The sequence below is a fragment of the Molossus molossus genome, unplaced genomic scaffold (genome assembly GCF_014108415.1).
Source record: "Molossus molossus isolate mMolMol1 unplaced genomic scaffold, mMolMol1.p scaffold_m16_p_17, whole genome shotgun sequence".
In the NCBI taxonomy this organism is placed as follows: Eukaryota; Metazoa; Chordata; class Mammalia; order Chiroptera; family Molossidae; genus Molossus; species Molossus molossus.
In genome coordinates, this window is record NW_023425352.1 from 26,841,087 (window position 1) to 26,858,779 (window position 17,693).

Below are 17,693 nucleotides of genomic sequence, written 5' to 3' on the forward strand. Positions count from 1 at the left end.
GCAATTTCCTCAGCTTTCAGTTTCAGCAGCAGAGCAAAATCCAGGAAGGTGATAGATTTCGTTGTTCTCATTTACATTGAGGCAAAGTTTGCATAGATTTAGTATATGTATTGAAGTCACACTACAAGTTGGTGGTGACCAGTAAGTTGTGATATTAACTGGTCTGAGGCAGTAACCACTTCCTTCTCAAGTACTTTTGCTCAAAGGGGGTGTGTGTGTCAAATTTAACACTAGAAACCCTGGAATGAGATTTTTAAATATGTTTTCCATATAGAAGAGGACAATCCCTGCTTTTTATTTCAATTGCATATTTAAACTCTTATTTTAGAAGTTTTAGATTTATAGAAAACCTGAAGGTAGTAGAGAGTTCCCAGATACTCCACACTCAGTTTTCGCTATTATTAACATTTAAACTTTCCTTGATGACTAGGGGTCTTTAATGAACAGGTTTTGTGATGTCTGTTAACAGAGAAGCAGGGAGTGGTGAGGCAGGATGCAGGGTGAACTGAGTACCTCCTCAGTGGCCTGAACTTGTCAATCTTAAAAATGCTGTTTTGCTTTTGGGTCACTCATAAAAGTGGCATAAATGGCTCATGGCCACATGGTCAGGACAGTGTAGTAACTGGTTTCCTGCTGAGTTGCTCAGTGCTCCAAGAGCTATACTGTCTTCTCTTTTTTTCTTTATTGATTTTAGAGAGGGAGAGAGAGATAGAAACACCAATGAGTGAGAACATTGATTGACCGCCTCCTGCATGCTGTCCACTGGGGATTTGGCCCACAACCTGGGCATGTGTCCTGACCGGGAATTGAACTGGCGCCCTCTTGGTGCATGGGTTGATACTCAACCACTGAGACACACCAGCCAGGCTGCCGCCTTCTTCTTTTTTTTTTAAATATATTTTACCAGGCATGGGGGAAAGACTATGCCAGCAGAAGCAATAGCTAATGCAAACATCTGAAGTAGCATGTGTTTAGGCAAAGACAAAGAGTCTGGTATAGTTGTAACACTAACTGTAAGTGGGGAAGGAGATCAGACAGGTATGCTGGGTGCCCCGCTCCTCCTCTAGATGGTGTATCTTGCAAGTCTTGGGCAGCCTTTGAAGGAGCAGGCTTATTAATATATTCTGTGCCTTGTTCTTGCTCAGGGGTGTTCCGAGGGTGTGACATTCTCCTCATCTATAGCCCGGATGCTGAGGAATGGTGCCAGTACCTCCAGGACCTTTTCAGGTCCAGTTGGCGGCTCCGCAGCCAGAAGACGCTGACTTACAGGCTGGGCCCCCAGACCTCCTTCTCGGCCGAGGACCTGACCTTCTTCCTCAGCACACGCTGCATTGTGGTGCTGCTGTCTGCAGAGCTGGTGCGGCACGTCAGCCAGCCGGCCCTGCTGCCCCTGCTGCAGAGGGCCTTCCATCCTCCACACCGCATGGTCCGGCTGCTCTGCGGGGTGCAGGACAGCAAGGAGTTCCTGGACCTCTTTCCAGAATGGGCAGACTGGCAGGAGCTCACCTGTGACGACGAGCCTGAGACTTACATGGCAGCTGTGAAGAAGGCTATTACTGAAGGTAAGGGTCTCCTGATGTAAAGGTGAGCCAGCCCTAGAGAAATGGCTAACCCTGCTGTGGCCAGGTGCCTTGGTTGGTTGCAGTGTTGTCCCATACACCAAAAAGGTTGCAAGTTCAATTCTCAGTCAGGGTGTGTATAGGAGGCAGCCTATCAATGTTTCTCTCTTACATCGATGTTTCTCTCGCGCTTTTTCTCTCTCTCTCTCTCAAATCAATAAAACATATCCTCAGGTGAGGATTTAAAAAAATAAAGACTAACCCAGGTCCTAGGCATTTCGGGAGAGACATTGTCACATTAACACACGTCATCTATATTACAAAATGAACGTGGGCCTCACTATGCTGAGAGCCCCAGTTATATTTATTGGTGTAGAGCAGCCTGTTCCTGGGATGGGCTAGGAATAGGAGAGGTCTCTTGGACCACAGGACAGAAAGGCAACACTTTCCCTTGGGTTCTATACTAGGACAAAAGCCTTTTTAGAATTTTCTACACCTTGGAAGGGGCAGGACACAGGTTCCAGTCTAGTAGAGGGCAGTGGGGGTGGGGGGCTGAGACTTAGTTGGGTGAGGGTGTGAGGAACAAGACTGCCAGCCTTCCTGCGTGCAAGCCACTTCCATTTACCATCACATGACCGTAGGTTTTTGTTGAAAAGGAATCACTTTTTTTTCACATTTTAAAAATATTGTTGAAAGTACTACAGATGTCTCCTCTTTTATCCCCCATTGACCCCCCTCCTCCCCGCTCCCACCCCCCTCATGCTTTCCCCAAACTGTTGTCTGTGTCCATTGGTTATGCATATATGCATGTAAGTTCTTTGGTTTATCTCTTCCCTTCCCCCACCCTCCTTCACACTGAGGTTAGTTAGTCTCTTCTCTACTAACATGTCTCTGGATCTGTTTTGAGTGACAGCTTATTTTGTTCACAATATTCCATAAATAAGTGAGATCATGTAGTACTTGTCTTTCTCTGACTGACTTATTTCGCTCAGATAATACTTTCCAGGTCCCTCCATGTCATCTCAAAGGGTAAGAGATCTTTCTTCTTATACTGCATAGTACTCCATTGTGTATATGTATCACAGCTTTTTCATCCATTCGTCTACTGATGGACACTTGGGCTGTTTCCAGATCTTAGCTATTGTAAATAGCACTGCTATGAACATGGGGTTACATACACTCTTTCTTATTGGTGTTTCAGGCTTATTAGGATATATTTTTAGAAGTGGAATCACTGGGTCAAATGGCAGTTCCATTTTTAATTTTTTGAGGAAACACCATACTGTTTTCCATAGTGGCTGCACCAGTCTGCATTCCCACCAGCAGTGTACTAGAGTCCCCTTTTCTCCACACTCTCACCAGCAGTGTACTAGAGTCCCCTTTTCTCCACACTCTTGCCAGCACTTGTTGTTTGAGGATTTGTTGATGGTAGCCACTCTGATAATGAGAGATGTTGAGCATATTTTTCATATGTCTCTTGGCCATTTGCGTGTCCTGTTTGGAGAAGTGTCTATTCAGGTCCTCTGCTCATTTTTTAGTTGTATTGTTCGTCTTCCTTTTGTTGAGTTGTATGAGTACTCTATATATTTTGGATATTAACCCCTTATCTGATGTATCATTGGTAAATATATTCTCCCAAAAAGGTATCACTTTTAGGTCACATATTTATAGAGAAGCACCCCTCTGTTTCCCGCCAGTCTAGGTTTTGTTTTTAGCCCTGTTTTCCTTTTAAAGGGGGAAAATTCCAACTCTCTCTGCCAGGGAGGGCTAATGACTTCAGTGGCCGCAGGAAGTATGACATACACTCTGATTAACACTAACGGAAGATGTGCTCTTGGATGGATACATGTCACAGCCTTTCTTCCTCTTTTTGTTTTCCATTTTTGCCTCACTGTGGGCTGTGTGCTTTCTTCTGTTCTCTTGCCATTTAGGATCTTACTTACTTGATGCCAACAAAGAAGCCTGGAAAATTATAAAGTGATGTAACTATGTTCAGTTGTCCCTGGTGGGATTTGGGTATTAATTTGGTTCATCCATCCCTGTCTCATTTAATGAACTGAATCAAGAATTTACAAATTTTTAGTGACCTTAAAAGGCTAGTATGGGAGGGTGGGGCAGGAAGAGATTAACCAAAGAATTTACATGCATATATGCATTAACCATGGACACAGACAATAGAGTGGTGAAGGCCTGGGGTGGGTCAGGGGCTAGGTGAAAGGGGGAAGTGAGGGGACATCTGCAATACCCTCGACAGACAATAAAGATAAAAAAACACATTTTATAAGGGGGGAAAAAAGCTAATATAGCTTCCTAGATGCTTTTATATCAGGAACATGCTGCTTTCAACCAATAAATATAAGCAGATCACAGAACATAGTGGGATCCCAGTTCATTTTGTAATATAAATAACTAGTGTTAGCCTAAAGCTCTCACCTGAAATGCTTGGGACCGGATTAGTCATTTTCCCTGTGTTTGCGTTTGTTTGTTTGTTTGTTAATCCTCACCCAAGGATATTTTTCCATTGACAGAGTGAAAGGGAAGAAGGGAAGGAAAAGAGAGAAAGAGAGACATCAATGTGAGAGAGACGCATCAATTGGTTGCCTCCTGTACAACCCCAACCCGGGTCAGGGATTGAACCTGCAACCCAGGTACACCATGCCCTTGACTGGGAATTGAACCCAAGACCCTTTGGTCTGTAGGCTGACACTCTAACTGATGAGCCAAACTGGCCAGGGTTAGGTTTGCTCATTTTTACTTAAGAAGGACACGGTGATAGAAAAAGCACGCAATTCATACTTGCTTGATTGCACTTCATTGCTTTGAGGGAGTTGTGATCTGCCTGAATTTACAAAGAGCTGAGACACAACTGGTTGTTTCTGTGGATGAGCTCATGTCACTGCAGCGGCTCATTATGATCTTGTGGGCTGGCCACTGGGACCCACCAACCCCTCATTCAGAGCCCCATGGACACATTGTCACTGTCCTGGCACCTCGTGCTGTACGCTCTAACACATGTTTCTTTAAAACATTATACTGGTGTTTTCTTTAAAAATATGTTTTTAATGATTTTAGAGAGAGAGAAAGGGAGAGGGAGAGAGAGATAGAAACATCAGTGAAAGATAAACATCAACATCAATCAGAGTGAACTGGAAACCTGGGCATGTGCCCTGACTGGGAATCGAACTGGTGACCTCTTGGTGCATGGGTCGATGCTCAACCACTGAGCCACACTGGCTGGGAACACTGGTGTTATTTAAAAAAAATAGATGGTGAAAAGGATTTTTAAAATATAGTTTGGAGTGCTTGCTTTGGCAGCATATATACCAGAATATCGTTTAGATGCATCCATTGTTTAGATGCCTGGGTAAATGGATCACCTATATTGTTTTACTGTTTACTAACAACTCTGGCTCAGTATGCTGTGAACCTTTAGTTTCAAGTGTTTCAGAAAGAATGAAGTGTTTCACAGTGGTGTTTCTGTTCTGAGAGCGAATAGCCTTTCATCAGAAAGATTATTTAATGGGAAATTAAAATAAGCTGTTCAGTGGGAAATCTCTGCAGCTCAGAATCAGTGGATACATAGGAACAAATGGAATTCTAAGAAAGAGAGGAGGAGGATAGATGTCTCATGGCTTCAGTATAACTTTATCATCTGGTTTTAGGTTGTGAATTTGGGGGTTTGAGCTCTTTGTGTGTAACCGGATGGCTTGGGTTTGCTTTTGGGGTGTTCATAGCCATTGCCCTTGGTCGACCCAGTTGTATGCTTAGCTCTGATTTTTTATGTGTGTTTGTTTTTTTGTTTTGTTTGTAGTATGTGCCCCTAGCAGGAACCGAACCCGGGACTCTCTGGTCCGCAGGCCGACTCTCAACCGCTGAGCCAAACTGGCCAGGGCTCTGATTTTTTATGCTAGATAATCTTTCTTAACAAATGTAAGACTCAGAGTCTAGCAGTGTAGCAAAAAGACTTTTGAACACTCCATTACCTGGCTCTGCTGCCAACAATATTAGGCAAGTCACAGCTTCTTTGGGTTTCACTTTCCTTCTCTGTAAGAGATAGAATTAGACTTGACACTTTCCAGGGCTAATAGTGTACAACTGCCCTAGGCCAGAGAGCCCAGAGATTTTCAAAGCACCACCTTGCCCTATCTCATACCTGCTCTGGCTCCCAGGAAGTTTCAGGCTAAAAGAATGTTCAAGGACAGCACTATCCCTACATTGCGTGTCTGGTAGATTTGTGTCCTTGGTAACATTCTCTATAATTTGTGATAATTTAAATATTCCTCTTGTACATGTAAGGTTTTCCTAAGGCACCTCAAAATAAAAGCAAAAAATAAAAATTTCACACACCCCACTGCTATAAGCTTCCCTAGGCCAATGAGAAATAAATACATGAAACTTGTTTCTTCGACTTTGTGCGTTTAAAAAAAAGTCCCAGTGGGAAATGTAATGAAAAATTGGTAATGGGGATAAACTAATGGTAGGGACAATAATCATGGGGTTACTGATTGTAGGGCTGTTGAAAGCTATGGGAAGACAATTTTCAGGAAAGCTTAGTATCAATCAGAGCATGCAAAGTTGGAGTGGGTGGCCTTTGGAGGTGGTGAAACTCTCAGAATATTTATATTTATAATTTTTTCTTAACTTTAAGATAGTTTGTGAAAAGATATGACTACTTAATGAATATTCACTGAGACTGTTTAAAATTTAGGCTAAATTTTAGACCATTTAAAATGTTAAAGTAAGGCTCAAAGATCAAAAACTTTAGGGAGTAGAGCTGGTAATGGAGGTAATTATTCCAGAAATGTGGGTTAACTGTAGTTACAGGTTGTCAATTATACTTTCTCTTGCTGCTGCATTATCTAAATAAGTGTTTCTCAAACTTTACTGTGTTCAGGAGGCCCTGGGGGTCACAAACTCTGCATATTCTGACTCTGTAGGTCTGGGTGGGGCCCGAGATTCTGCATTTCTAACAAGCAACCAGGTGATGCTGATGCTGCTGGTCAGGGATCCACATCGAGCAAGGGTCTAAGCCACCCTTCTTTTGTCAGGTCATTGGTCATGTACTTCTGTTGTGCATGGACCATTTTCTTACTTCTCTGGAAATGGAAGTATCATTACATCAAGGCGACTCCTGGACACCCATCACTTTAGGTATAAAATTAGGCCAGTGTTGATACTTAGGCCAGTGATTTCAGTGTAGAGCTCCTGCGTTCCCTTCCTGTGCCCCTACTCACATTCCGGGAGTTAGCGCTGGCAACTTGTAATCTCTTAGTTTTCCATATGCACGTGGTCTTGATATTGGAGTGGGGGTATTCTTTCATCACAATCCTTATTGCTTCTTCATTTAGGCCCATTGATCATAATTACTGTTCCACTAAAAAATGTTTTAGAGGTTTCATTTTCCACCCCCTCTCTCCAAATTTATCAGCTACCTTAAAATCGAGCAGATTTTTTAAACGTATATTTATTTAAAAAATTTTTTTTTCTTTATTGATTTTAGAGAGAGAGGAAGGGAGCAGGAGAGAGATAGAAACACTAATGAGAGAGAATATCGGAGAGACAACAAAGGGAGAGAGAGAGAAACATCCACGTGAGAGGGACACATCGACTGGTTGCCTCCTGCACGACCCCAACCGTGGCTGGGGATGAACCGCAACCCAGGTACATGCCCTTGAGTGGAATCAAACCCAGGACTCATTGGTCCAAGGGCCGACACTCTGCCGCTGAGCCAAACCAGCCAGAGCAAGCAGATGTTTTAATTAGAGACTCCAGTGTGTTGGAGAAGCTAGTTGATTTCTCAAAATCTTCATCTGTGAAATGATGGGTTGGACCAGATGATTTGGAAGGTTGCTTCCAGCCCCCAGTCAGTGCTGTAATATAGCATTATAAGTTTTCTAAACAAATTACCTAGAACTTTTCACAGACGCAGTTTTGTTCCAAAATGTCTGTAGGGATGTATATCCAGGGTGTAGAAGACTGTACTATTATTTTCATTTTTTTGGCTTGTTGGGTGATTATTTTAAAAGAAGGAAGTGAGAAAAACCCAGTTACAGCACAAAAATTATTTCCTCTTTACTGGAACTCTATTCTTTGCTGCAAATCTCTCTGGAATACAAAAATAGATTCTGTTAGCCTGTGTGGGAAAGGACTTGGTGGGTGATATTGAGTTTTATTTCAAAAGTTCTCACATTGCGTGTATCTGTGTGTTGAGGGGGAAGGGAAGCTCTACACCTAATTCTCCTAATATTATTCACACTAGCAATCCTATCTGCTTCTTTATAGGAACTATTTTCTCTTTGCCTCCTGCATCCTTTCTCATGCCCTTTGTGCCTCAGAAGTTCCGACGATACCCCAAATCATAATGTATTTTGCCTTATTTTCCTATGGGAAGCATTTAGAGGGATATGCCCACATCTGGCCTTCCTTTGTTGATATTAATGTTCTAATCTGAATGTTAAACTGGAGTTTGAAAGAAAAACAGTTGGGATATATAAAATGCTTTCAGCTAATCTGTAGATTCCAAAATCTCTCCCTAAATTTAAAAAGAAACTTTTTTTTTTCATTGAAATAGTAATATATACTTCCATCATAATGTTTTAAAAAATACCTTTAGGTTATTTCCATTTTTTTCTTTTATAGATAATGTTGCAGTAAATCTTTATGCAGCTTTGTGCCCAAATCTTTGTGAATCTCTGTTGATTTCCCCCCAGCCACATCTTTGTAGCCTCCCAGAGGCAGGATTGCCCACCTGCTCTGTGCATCTCCCCACCCTTCCCATGTAGCCGGAGCCCATGGCCTCCCTGACTACAGTTTCTTGTTATTGCAGTTTATTTTATTTTTTTTTCTTTCCCTTTGTGCCTAAGTCAATTATTCACCTTTACAGTGTCTCTTGCAAAGATCCTCCTGTGGAGAGTAGCCCTTCCCTTTATGGAGAGAGCTAATAATCAGATCAGTGCTTTTAGAACAGTCACTCTGAGTAATGCCTTGGGCACTGCAGGTTCATTTGTTCCCACAACCCCGAATGAGTAGATGGTTTTACCACCATTCCACAGAAGAGGAAACTGAGGGTCAGAGAGTTTAAATGACGCGTAGGGAGCGGGAGCAGTTCACTTCGGAACCTAAGACCTTCAGACTCAAGAATGTGCTCCACTTGGCCTTGTTTTCCTCTAAGTCTCCTCTCCCCATTCTCTTCTTCCTCGTGGAGACAAGAAGGATGAAGAAACCTCATGGAAGAGAAAGGATTAGGGACAATGAAGCTTCTTTAGACAGGTTCCCAAGTCAGGCTGGGCGTTGTCATTGTGCTGCACTTTGTTTAAAATGCAGGTACCTGGGGCCCACCCCAGACCTACTGAACCAGAATCTCAGGGGGCTGGTTGCAGGAATATGAATTTCAGAGAGTCCACAGTTGGTTCTGCTGTGCAGCCATGTGCTAGGCTCTGCTCCTTGCCTGTTGTCCTGTCCATGGAGTTCTGGCTGGATGAGTCAGCAGCAGCTCAGACCCTGTGGGCAGGTCACAGGGCACCGGTCCCAAGGTTTCAGAGCCTGGCTGTAGCACAGCTCGCTTCCACGTCATAGGCAGCAGCCCTTAAAGAGGGGAAGAGAGTCAGACCCTCACAGTAAAGGGGAAGTCACTGCACCCTCCTTGCTCTCCTTGGTGTGGTGGCCTCGCTGATGGTAAGTCATTGACTTCTAGGGCATCCGTGGTGCCTTGCAGAGACCGAGGGAAGAATCTAACCTTGAGCCACTTGAAATGGACTACTTATGTTCTGCTGACCTCCTGCCTCGGGCTTTGGTTGTTGGGTCTGCTATTTTTCTGCTGTGGGTTAGTCTGCAGTCGGCTCCTCGAGGCTTCCTCCTGCTGAAGGATGCTGCCTGCACACAGTCTTTCCTTTTGAAATGATCTTTGATTTGGGGAAGAAGATGCTCAGCTGAGATGGTGAAATCCTTCCCGGTGTCACTGAAAAGCTACAGTCTGTCCAAGTGTTCTTTGGATTTCCCTTGCCAGGTACCCTGATTGTCTTGTAAAATAAAATACCTCTACTCCCCTAGCCTGCAACAGTTAACAAGGACGAATGCCCACGATAGATTTTTGTGCCCATGGAACTTTCCTCCTGAGGCCTGAGAGTCCCCCAGGATTAATTTCCCACAAGGCTGTGAGCCCCGGGGGTGTAATGAAATTGGCCACCCCGTTGCTTCATCCGCTATGCAGACAGCCTTATCCTCCTGGTTTGTTAGTCTTTCTGTGGTCCCTCAAGTAAAGTATCTGCAAGTCCTTTTGTCAGCTGTAGTTGATGAGAGGCACTGAAGAGGGGTGATGCATGCTGAAGTTTGTACCCGTCCTGATTTAAATTTTCGTACGCGTGCCAGAATCAAAATATCAGCTATAGGAATTTAATCGGTTTGTTTCTTATACTGTTGTTTCAGTATTTTTTTTCTGCATCTGGCTTCTCCTGACACTTGCTAGAAGAGAATACTGGAACCTCGGCGGAACCAGACATCTATTTTCCCATTTCAGAGCCCTTTTATAGACATTATTTCATTTGGTCCATGCAATTTTCCTAAAAAAGCAGATATTATCTTCCATTTGAAGATGAGGAAAACAAGGCTTAGCCAGGTTCAATGATTCGTCCAAGGTCACACAGCTGCTTTTATTTTTGAATTCTTTATTGATTTTTTGGGAGAGAAGAAGAAAGAGGGAGAGAGAGAGATAGAAACATCGATGAGAGAGAGCATCGACTGGCTGCCTCCTGCATGCTCCCCACTGGGGATTGAGCCCACAACCTGGGCCTGTGCCCTGACCGGGAATTGAACCGGCAGTCTCTTGGTGCATATGTTGATGCTCAACCACACCAGTCGGGCTGCACACAGCTGCTTTTACATTAGAGCTAAGATCAGGGCCAGGGCCTCCTGCCTTGTAGTCCGAGGCCCTAGTTATTGCCTTATCTAGACACCACAGACAGCCTTTCATCTGTTACATATTTACTGGGCATTTACTCTTTTCAAGGGCCTGTGCTAGGTGCTGGGATAGATCAGAGAGACAGATATAGTCACTGCTATAATCGTATCTACAATCAAAGCCAATGCTACTCAAAAATGCATAATGTGAGCCATATATGAACTTTAAAGTTTTCTAGTAGCTACAATAAGAGAGAGAGCCCTGGCCGGTTTGGCTCAGCGGTTAGAGCGTCGGCCTGCGGTCTGGAGAGACCCGGGTTCGGTTCCCACTAAGGGCGCGTACCTCGGTTGCAGTTTGTCCCCGGCCCTGGTCGGTCGTACGGGTGGCAGCCACTCGATGTGTTCCTTTCACATTGATGTTTCTCTCTCTCTCTCTCTGTTCCTCTCTCTCCCTCCCACTCTACCTGAACAAAAAATGGAAAAATGTCCTCGGGTGAGGATAAAAAAAAAAAAAAAATAAGAGAGAGAGAGAGAGCCCTGGCCAGTTTGTTCAGTGGTTAGAGCGTTAGTCCACGGACCAAAGAGACCTGGGTTCAGTTCCAACCAAGGGCATGTACCTCGGTTGCGGTTTGTCCCCGGCCCTGATTGGGGTCGTGTGGGTGGCAACCACTCGATGTGTCTCTCTCATATCGATGTTTCTCTCTCTCTCTCTCCCCCTCCCACTCTATCTGAAGACAAATGTAAAAATATATCCTCGGGTGAGGATTTAAAAAAAAAGAGAGAGAGAGAGAGAAGAAACAGGTGTATTCATTTTAAAAATATGGTTTACCTAACCCAATATATCTAAAATATTCTCATTTCAACATACAATCAATATAAAATTATTAATGAGATATTTTACATCCTTTAAAAAATATCAAGTCTTTGAAATCGAGTGCATATTTTACACTTAGAGAACACATTTCAGATATTCAATTGTCATGTGTTCTAGTGGCTACCATACCAGACAGTGAAGAGCAAGAAGGATACTTACTTTTCAAAGAATTGGGGCCATATCAGGTAATATATTAAATGTCATGTGTAAAAATATACCTATCCTGGTTTCTTCATTCATTCATTCATTTGGCAGTCAGTCATTCAGAAAGTACTGAGTGAGCATCTGCCAGGTGCAGGCCTGTATGCAACACTTCTTTGACTTTTCCTTTCCTTTTCTCACTAATCTCCTCCTGCTTTTCATCCCTGTTCTTCCCCTTTCTTTGGCCCTTTCTATATTTTGGCAGCTGTTTAGCTGTGTTCCCAAGGTCCAGAAATACAGTGTCAGTTAAGACAAAATTAGCTTTAATTAACAACAGTTCTCTGTCCTTGAAATGACCAGTGTGTCATCTGAATTAGTGGGACTGAGCTCCTGGCAATCTATGTGAAGACAGTCAAACCAGGGTGCTCATAGCACACACACACACACACACACACACACACCTAGATATGTAACTTTTAAAAATTGTGTGTGTGTGTGTAATTTTTTCCCTGAGAGAATATACAAGAAATTGTTGGTAGGGATTGCTTTTGGGTGAATGAAGGACATTTTGAAATTTTTGTTTTAGACATTTCTCCACTGTTTTAATTTTTGTACTGTGTTCATGTGTTACTTTCAGTTAGGAATTTTAAAAGAGAAAAATGAGCCCTGGCCGGTTTGGCTCAGCGGTTAGAGCGTCGGCTTGCGGTACTGAGAGACCCGGGTTCGGTTCCCGCTAAGGGCACGTACCTCGGTTGCAGTTTGTCCCCGGCCCTGGCCGGTCCTGCGGATGGCAGCCACTCGATGTGTTCCTTTCACGTCGATGTTTCTCTCTCTCTCTCTCTGTTCCTATCTCTCCCTCCCACTCTACCTGAACAAAAGATGGAAAAATGTCCTCAGGTGAGGATTAAAAAAAAAAAGAGAGAAAAATGAGCCCTGGCCGGTTTGGCTCCGTGGTTAGAGCGTCAGTCTGCGGACCAATGAGTCTCCGGTTCAATTCCAGTCAAGGGCATGTGCCTCGGTTTCAGTTCAGTTCCCGGCACTGGTCAGGGTCATGCGGGAGGCAACCAGTCCATGTGTGTCTCTCACATGGATGTTTCTCTCTCTCTCTCTCCCTCCCCTCTCTCCCTCCTTCCCTCCCTCCCTCCCACTCTATCTGAAAATAAGTGGAAAAATATCCTCGGGTGAGGATTTTAAATAAATAAATAAAAGAGAAAAATGATAGTGTCATGGGTATTTTATGGATCTAGAGGAAGGAGTTGGGCTCACACCCAGCTAATCTATATGGGTCAGGCTTCAGGTTAAGTTCTGGTGTGTGAACTCCTTGGCCTTTCTCTTGGTGTCATTAGGCTGCTACTCGGGGAAGGGGGTGGGGGTGGGGGCGGGGGGCAAGGTGTAGTGTTGATGTGTGTTATTGTTAAGTCTGTGCCATCACCGGCTGGGTGTGGGCTTATGACTGCAAAGAGGGGACAGCTGTCTTCTCAGGTTACTACAGTGTTTATGACAAAGAGTAAGAGAATATGAGTGAGTATTTCACGGACGCTGGCACTAACTGGTTTTGCCACCTTGAGCAAGTCACTTGGCCACTCTGGATCTGTTTTTACCTCTTTGAAAATGCTGGGAAGAGCACAAGTTAACATCTCAAACCTTTACAGACCCAAAGTTTTGTGATTTCAACTATGTATGATTTTTACATATCTGACCTTGTATTGCTGGGTCTCAATCTCGTAGTTTCAAAATCCCATTAAGATACAGTGTATTTCAGATAGCAAGTTATCTTTCACAACAGAATTTTAAACAGGAGCTTAAATGACACAATAGTAGCTTTCTGTTTATGGACATTAGCTCAAGTTCAGTCTTAAGAGAATATACCATGGTGCCATTCTCTGTGTAGGAGGAAAGAATGCATGTATTTAACATTTTATATATACTGTTTGTTATGGTCTACATGTAGATTTGTGAGCGTGGGTTCATGGAGAGGTAACGGGGACAGGGGAAATGGGGGCAAATATGCATGACAGAGTGGGTCTGTTAATTTCCCTATTATTACAGGATGTTTTGACAGCTTTCAGTTTGTTTCCAGTACCATTCACATGACTGAGAATATGTATGAAATGGCCAAGGAAATAGGATGATTAATGCTGTAAATGACTTGTTATCTGCCCATTAGAGACATTATTGAAACCACAGTAGGCTTGTCATATGGACTTAAGAGCAGAGAACTTCCTAATTTAGCCAGTTTGGTAAAACTGAGACACAAACACCAGTCAGTTGGTGTCCCAAGACACAGAAAAATGAACAAAATCAATAATGGAAAAAATGGTCTTTTCTGTGTGTGTGTGTGGGGGAAACATTTGGAAACTATTTCACCGTGTTTATGTTTTTAAAGAAAATGCTGATCTTGCCCTGGACAGGTAGCTCAGTTGGTTCAAGTGTCATCCAGACACACAAAGTTGCAAGTTCAATCCTAGGTCAGGGCATGTACAAGAATCAACCAATGAATGCATAAATAAGTGGGACAACAAATCGATGTTTCTCTCTCTGTCTTCCACCTCTATCTCCAATCAATCAATCAATCCATTTTTTTTTTTTTAAGATAAAGCTAAATGCTCATCTTTACTGACAATGTTTCTAAGTGATAGGTACCTAGTGAATGGCGGGTAGGTAGATGACTACATGGGTGGGTATGTCCATGGATTGCGGTCCATTTTCCCTACACTTGAGCCCATTTTGAATGTCCCAGTTGGAGAAAAAGATATTTTTCCTGTGAGCTTCCTAGGGCGTGTGCTACTGGTATTTGGATCGTTGGCTGTTCCCTCGGAGCAGGTTTGTCTTGTGGTCACATAGTCAGGATGTGACTAAACTGAAACTCTTCAAGTTAATTTAGAGCAAGACAGGGTCTATAGAGTGTGTCTTTTTTACTATATCCATACTTAAAATACACCAGATCGGACAACCTGTCCTGCAAAAGAATTAGGTATGCCATTACAGAAGCTAATTAGCAACTAGACTTGTTAGCTCCCTGGTGGTGGTGGTGGGGGGGCTGTAAGTCTATTAGGGGCAGAGGTTAAACCGGGTGTGTTCTGTTTGAAGGGGAGGATTGAACTGAAGAAATCTGTAGAGTTCAAAGGAGACCTCTAGAATTGGCTTAGTCGGTTCAGGAATTCCTTGGTACCTTTTTTTTCTGGGTTTATGCCTTGTGCGTGTATTTTCCCTATGACTCTTAGGAGACTAGATCCTTACTAGGTTCTTACTTAAAAGAATGCTGGTTGAACATGCATGTTTTGTCTGACAAATTGCCAGTTTCACAAACACCGCTGGCTCTCTCTCTAACATCTGATAACACAGGAAATAGAGGGGAGGCTGATGATAAAATGAAAATGCTCTACTTTTAAACTGGACTAAAATAAGCTTCCTTTTACATATACAGCTAATGTTTGCGGCTGTGGCTATAGTTAAAGCTTGCAGGTAGAAGCATCTCAGTGATAGCAGTTGACTCTTTTTTTGGAGCATGTAAAATGTGGGGAGACATTTCTGTGGCAGGATGTGGCACTGAGCATTCCAAATGGAGCCAACCTGTCACTCGTTCGGAAACAGATCCCTCTTTCATTCTATAAAACTTTCTGAGGATCATTTCTCAAAGCCTTGCTTTGTTGCCGGAGAAGGTGTCCGACAGTGATTATGGATTTTCGTGTTAAATGTTTTTCAGGAGAGATGGAATGCCAAGATAATCATACAGTCATTTTGGCAGCCTAAGTGTTTATTTTTATTTTGTAGTCACTTGGAATTCAGAATTCCTAGATTATAGAAATCCTTCAACATCCCTTCTTCCAGGGTGTTCATGTGATTAAAACTTGCTTGTACTCCGAAAACAGAGACAGGAGCCACTAGTCTACAAGGTGGAAATGCAGAATGTTAACATTTGGAAAGGAAACTTCAGGATCATCTGGCCCAACCCATTTAGTTTAAAACGAACAAAACAGGACCCAGAGGGGTTAGAGAACTTGTCCAGTGTTACACAGTTAGTGGCAGAGATGAGACTATTAATTTACGTTTATATTCAACACATACTTATTGAGCCTCTGGAGTGGGGTGACACTCGGCAGAGTCCTTGGGATACTTGATGAGAAAGTCGCAGTCAGTTCCTGCTCTTTCGCAGAGTTTATGTGTCCTAGAGGGAGGGGGCCAATAAACAGCTAGTCATCTGTTTTCGGAGTGTACAAGCAAGTTTTAATCATATGAACACCCTGGAAGAAGGGATGTTGAAGGATTTCTATAACCTAGGAATTCTGAATTCCAATTAATTACTTAATGCCAGGAGTGTCCAGTGTTATGAAAAAGAAATTAGGGACCTTTCTTTGACTAATAAAAGGGACTTGAGATATCCTAAGGGCCCTTTGATGGTTCCTTACAGCATCCGTCAGGAAAGAATGAATTTCCTGAGCATCCATCTTGGAAAAGAGAAGAAAAGACATGTGCTTATGGCAAATGTTATGCCGTGCTTACCTAATGGTAACTTAGAGCCCAATTAACCACGGCTTTCGGCAGGGCAGTCATTTTCTCAGAGTAGTGATTTGGACTGTCTAAAATTTTAGAGTAGTTTTATGCAAGCATTCAATTTTAAAATGAATATTTTTCTTTTTCCTTAAGTTTGTAGACAGCAGTGATGTAGAGGTGTGTATATTAATATATTCCCACAATTTGAAAGTTTTACATTCTAGTTCATCTAAGTGTGTGGTTGTTAGAAGGATGGGCTAAAGATAAGTTGAAAACTAATAAGGATCAATAAAAATCCTGCTCAGGTATCAGAAAACTTATCAAACTGTTGTACAAGAACAGGATGAAGGGATATGTATTTTAAGAGCAGCATTTATAGGAAAGTCTGGTGGATTTTGTTGAAGGCAAGTTAAACATGGTCGACAGAGCAATGTCACCTCCAAAAAAAGTAAATGCCCATGAAGGTTTATGAAGAGAAGTATTGGTGTCAGAGGATGCTCCTCCTCTACCCTGCATTGGTCAGCCTACCTGAAGAAGTGTTCAGTGGAAGGCATACACAGCTATCCATCCATCCATCCACCCACCCATCCATCCATCCACCCATCCATCCATCCACCCACCCACTCATCCATTCATCTACCCAGCCATTCACTCACTTATTTTTATTTGTTGTCCCTTCGATAGAATGGTAGCTTCAGGTAGTGACTTTTTTTTCCCACTGCTGTATCCTCAGTGCCTAGAACAGAGCTTTACTTGTAGTTTGCCTTCAGAAAATTGTTGGATGACTGAATGGAGTGAGTGGGGGAATTTCAAATGCTATAAAGTGATAAATGATTGAAGGGAATAAGCTTGTTGTAGAGAAAAGAAGTTTCGGTGGAACCACAGAAACTGTCTTCAGAGTGCTGAAGACCTGTCACGTGGCAAAGCAGGGAGTGGGGCTTTTCTGAGGACAAGGAACAATGGACAAAAGTTGCAACAATGGTAACAACTCAAGTGTAGGATGCCCACATAATCCAAAGACACAGATTCTGGAAACATTTTTATTGGGACTTCATTTTGAAAAGTAAAACTACAAATTAAAAAAGTAAATTTATTTGATCATATTAACACAGTTGTTTTTTTTTTGTATCCTCACCTGAGGACATTTTTCCATTTTTTGTTCAGGTAGAGCGGGAGGGAGAGAGAGGAACAGAGAGAGAGAGAGAGAAACATCGATGTGAAAGGAACACATCGAGTGGCTGCCACCTGCACAACCGACCAGGGCCGGGGACAAACTGCAACCGAGGTACGCGCCCTTAGCGGGAGCCGAACCCGGGTCTCTCAGGACCGCAGGCCGACGCTCTAACCGCTGAACCAAACCGGCCAGGGCTTAACACAGTTTTTATTATAATTTCAGCTGCATGCTAGTTCTTAAACCACACAAAGACTGAATCAGCTGTTTCTGGGTTTTATGCAAAAAGAGCTTAGTAGCCCTGGCCAGTTTGGGTCACTGGTTAGAGCATCGGCCTGCGGTCCAGAGAGACCCGGGTTCGGTTCCTGCTAAGGGCACGTACCTCGGTTGCAGTTTGTCCCCGGTCCTGGTTGGTCGTGTGGGTGGCAGCCACTCGATGTGTCCCTTTCACGTTGATGTTTCTTTCTCTCTCTCTCTCTCTCTCTCCCCCCCCCTCCCTCCCTCCCACTCTATCTGAACAAAAAAATGGAAAAATGTCCTCGGGTGAGGATAAAAAAAA

The 17,693-nt window shown here is 43.1% G+C and overlaps 1 protein-coding gene across 1 annotated transcript in view; it reads left to right on the forward strand.

Annotated features, from left to right (window-relative positions):
• The window catches only part of PIK3AP1 (phosphoinositide-3-kinase adaptor protein 1), a 99,552-nt gene that overhangs the window by 3,849 nt on the left and 78,010 nt on the right, over positions 1 to 17,693 (forward strand). The window contains exon 2 of the mRNA XM_036265108.1: positions 1,146 to 1,562. Within this exon, the coding sequence (XP_036121001.1) occupies positions 1,146 to 1,562 (417 nt within the window). The remainder of the gene's footprint in view (positions 1 to 1,145; positions 1,563 to 17,693) is intronic.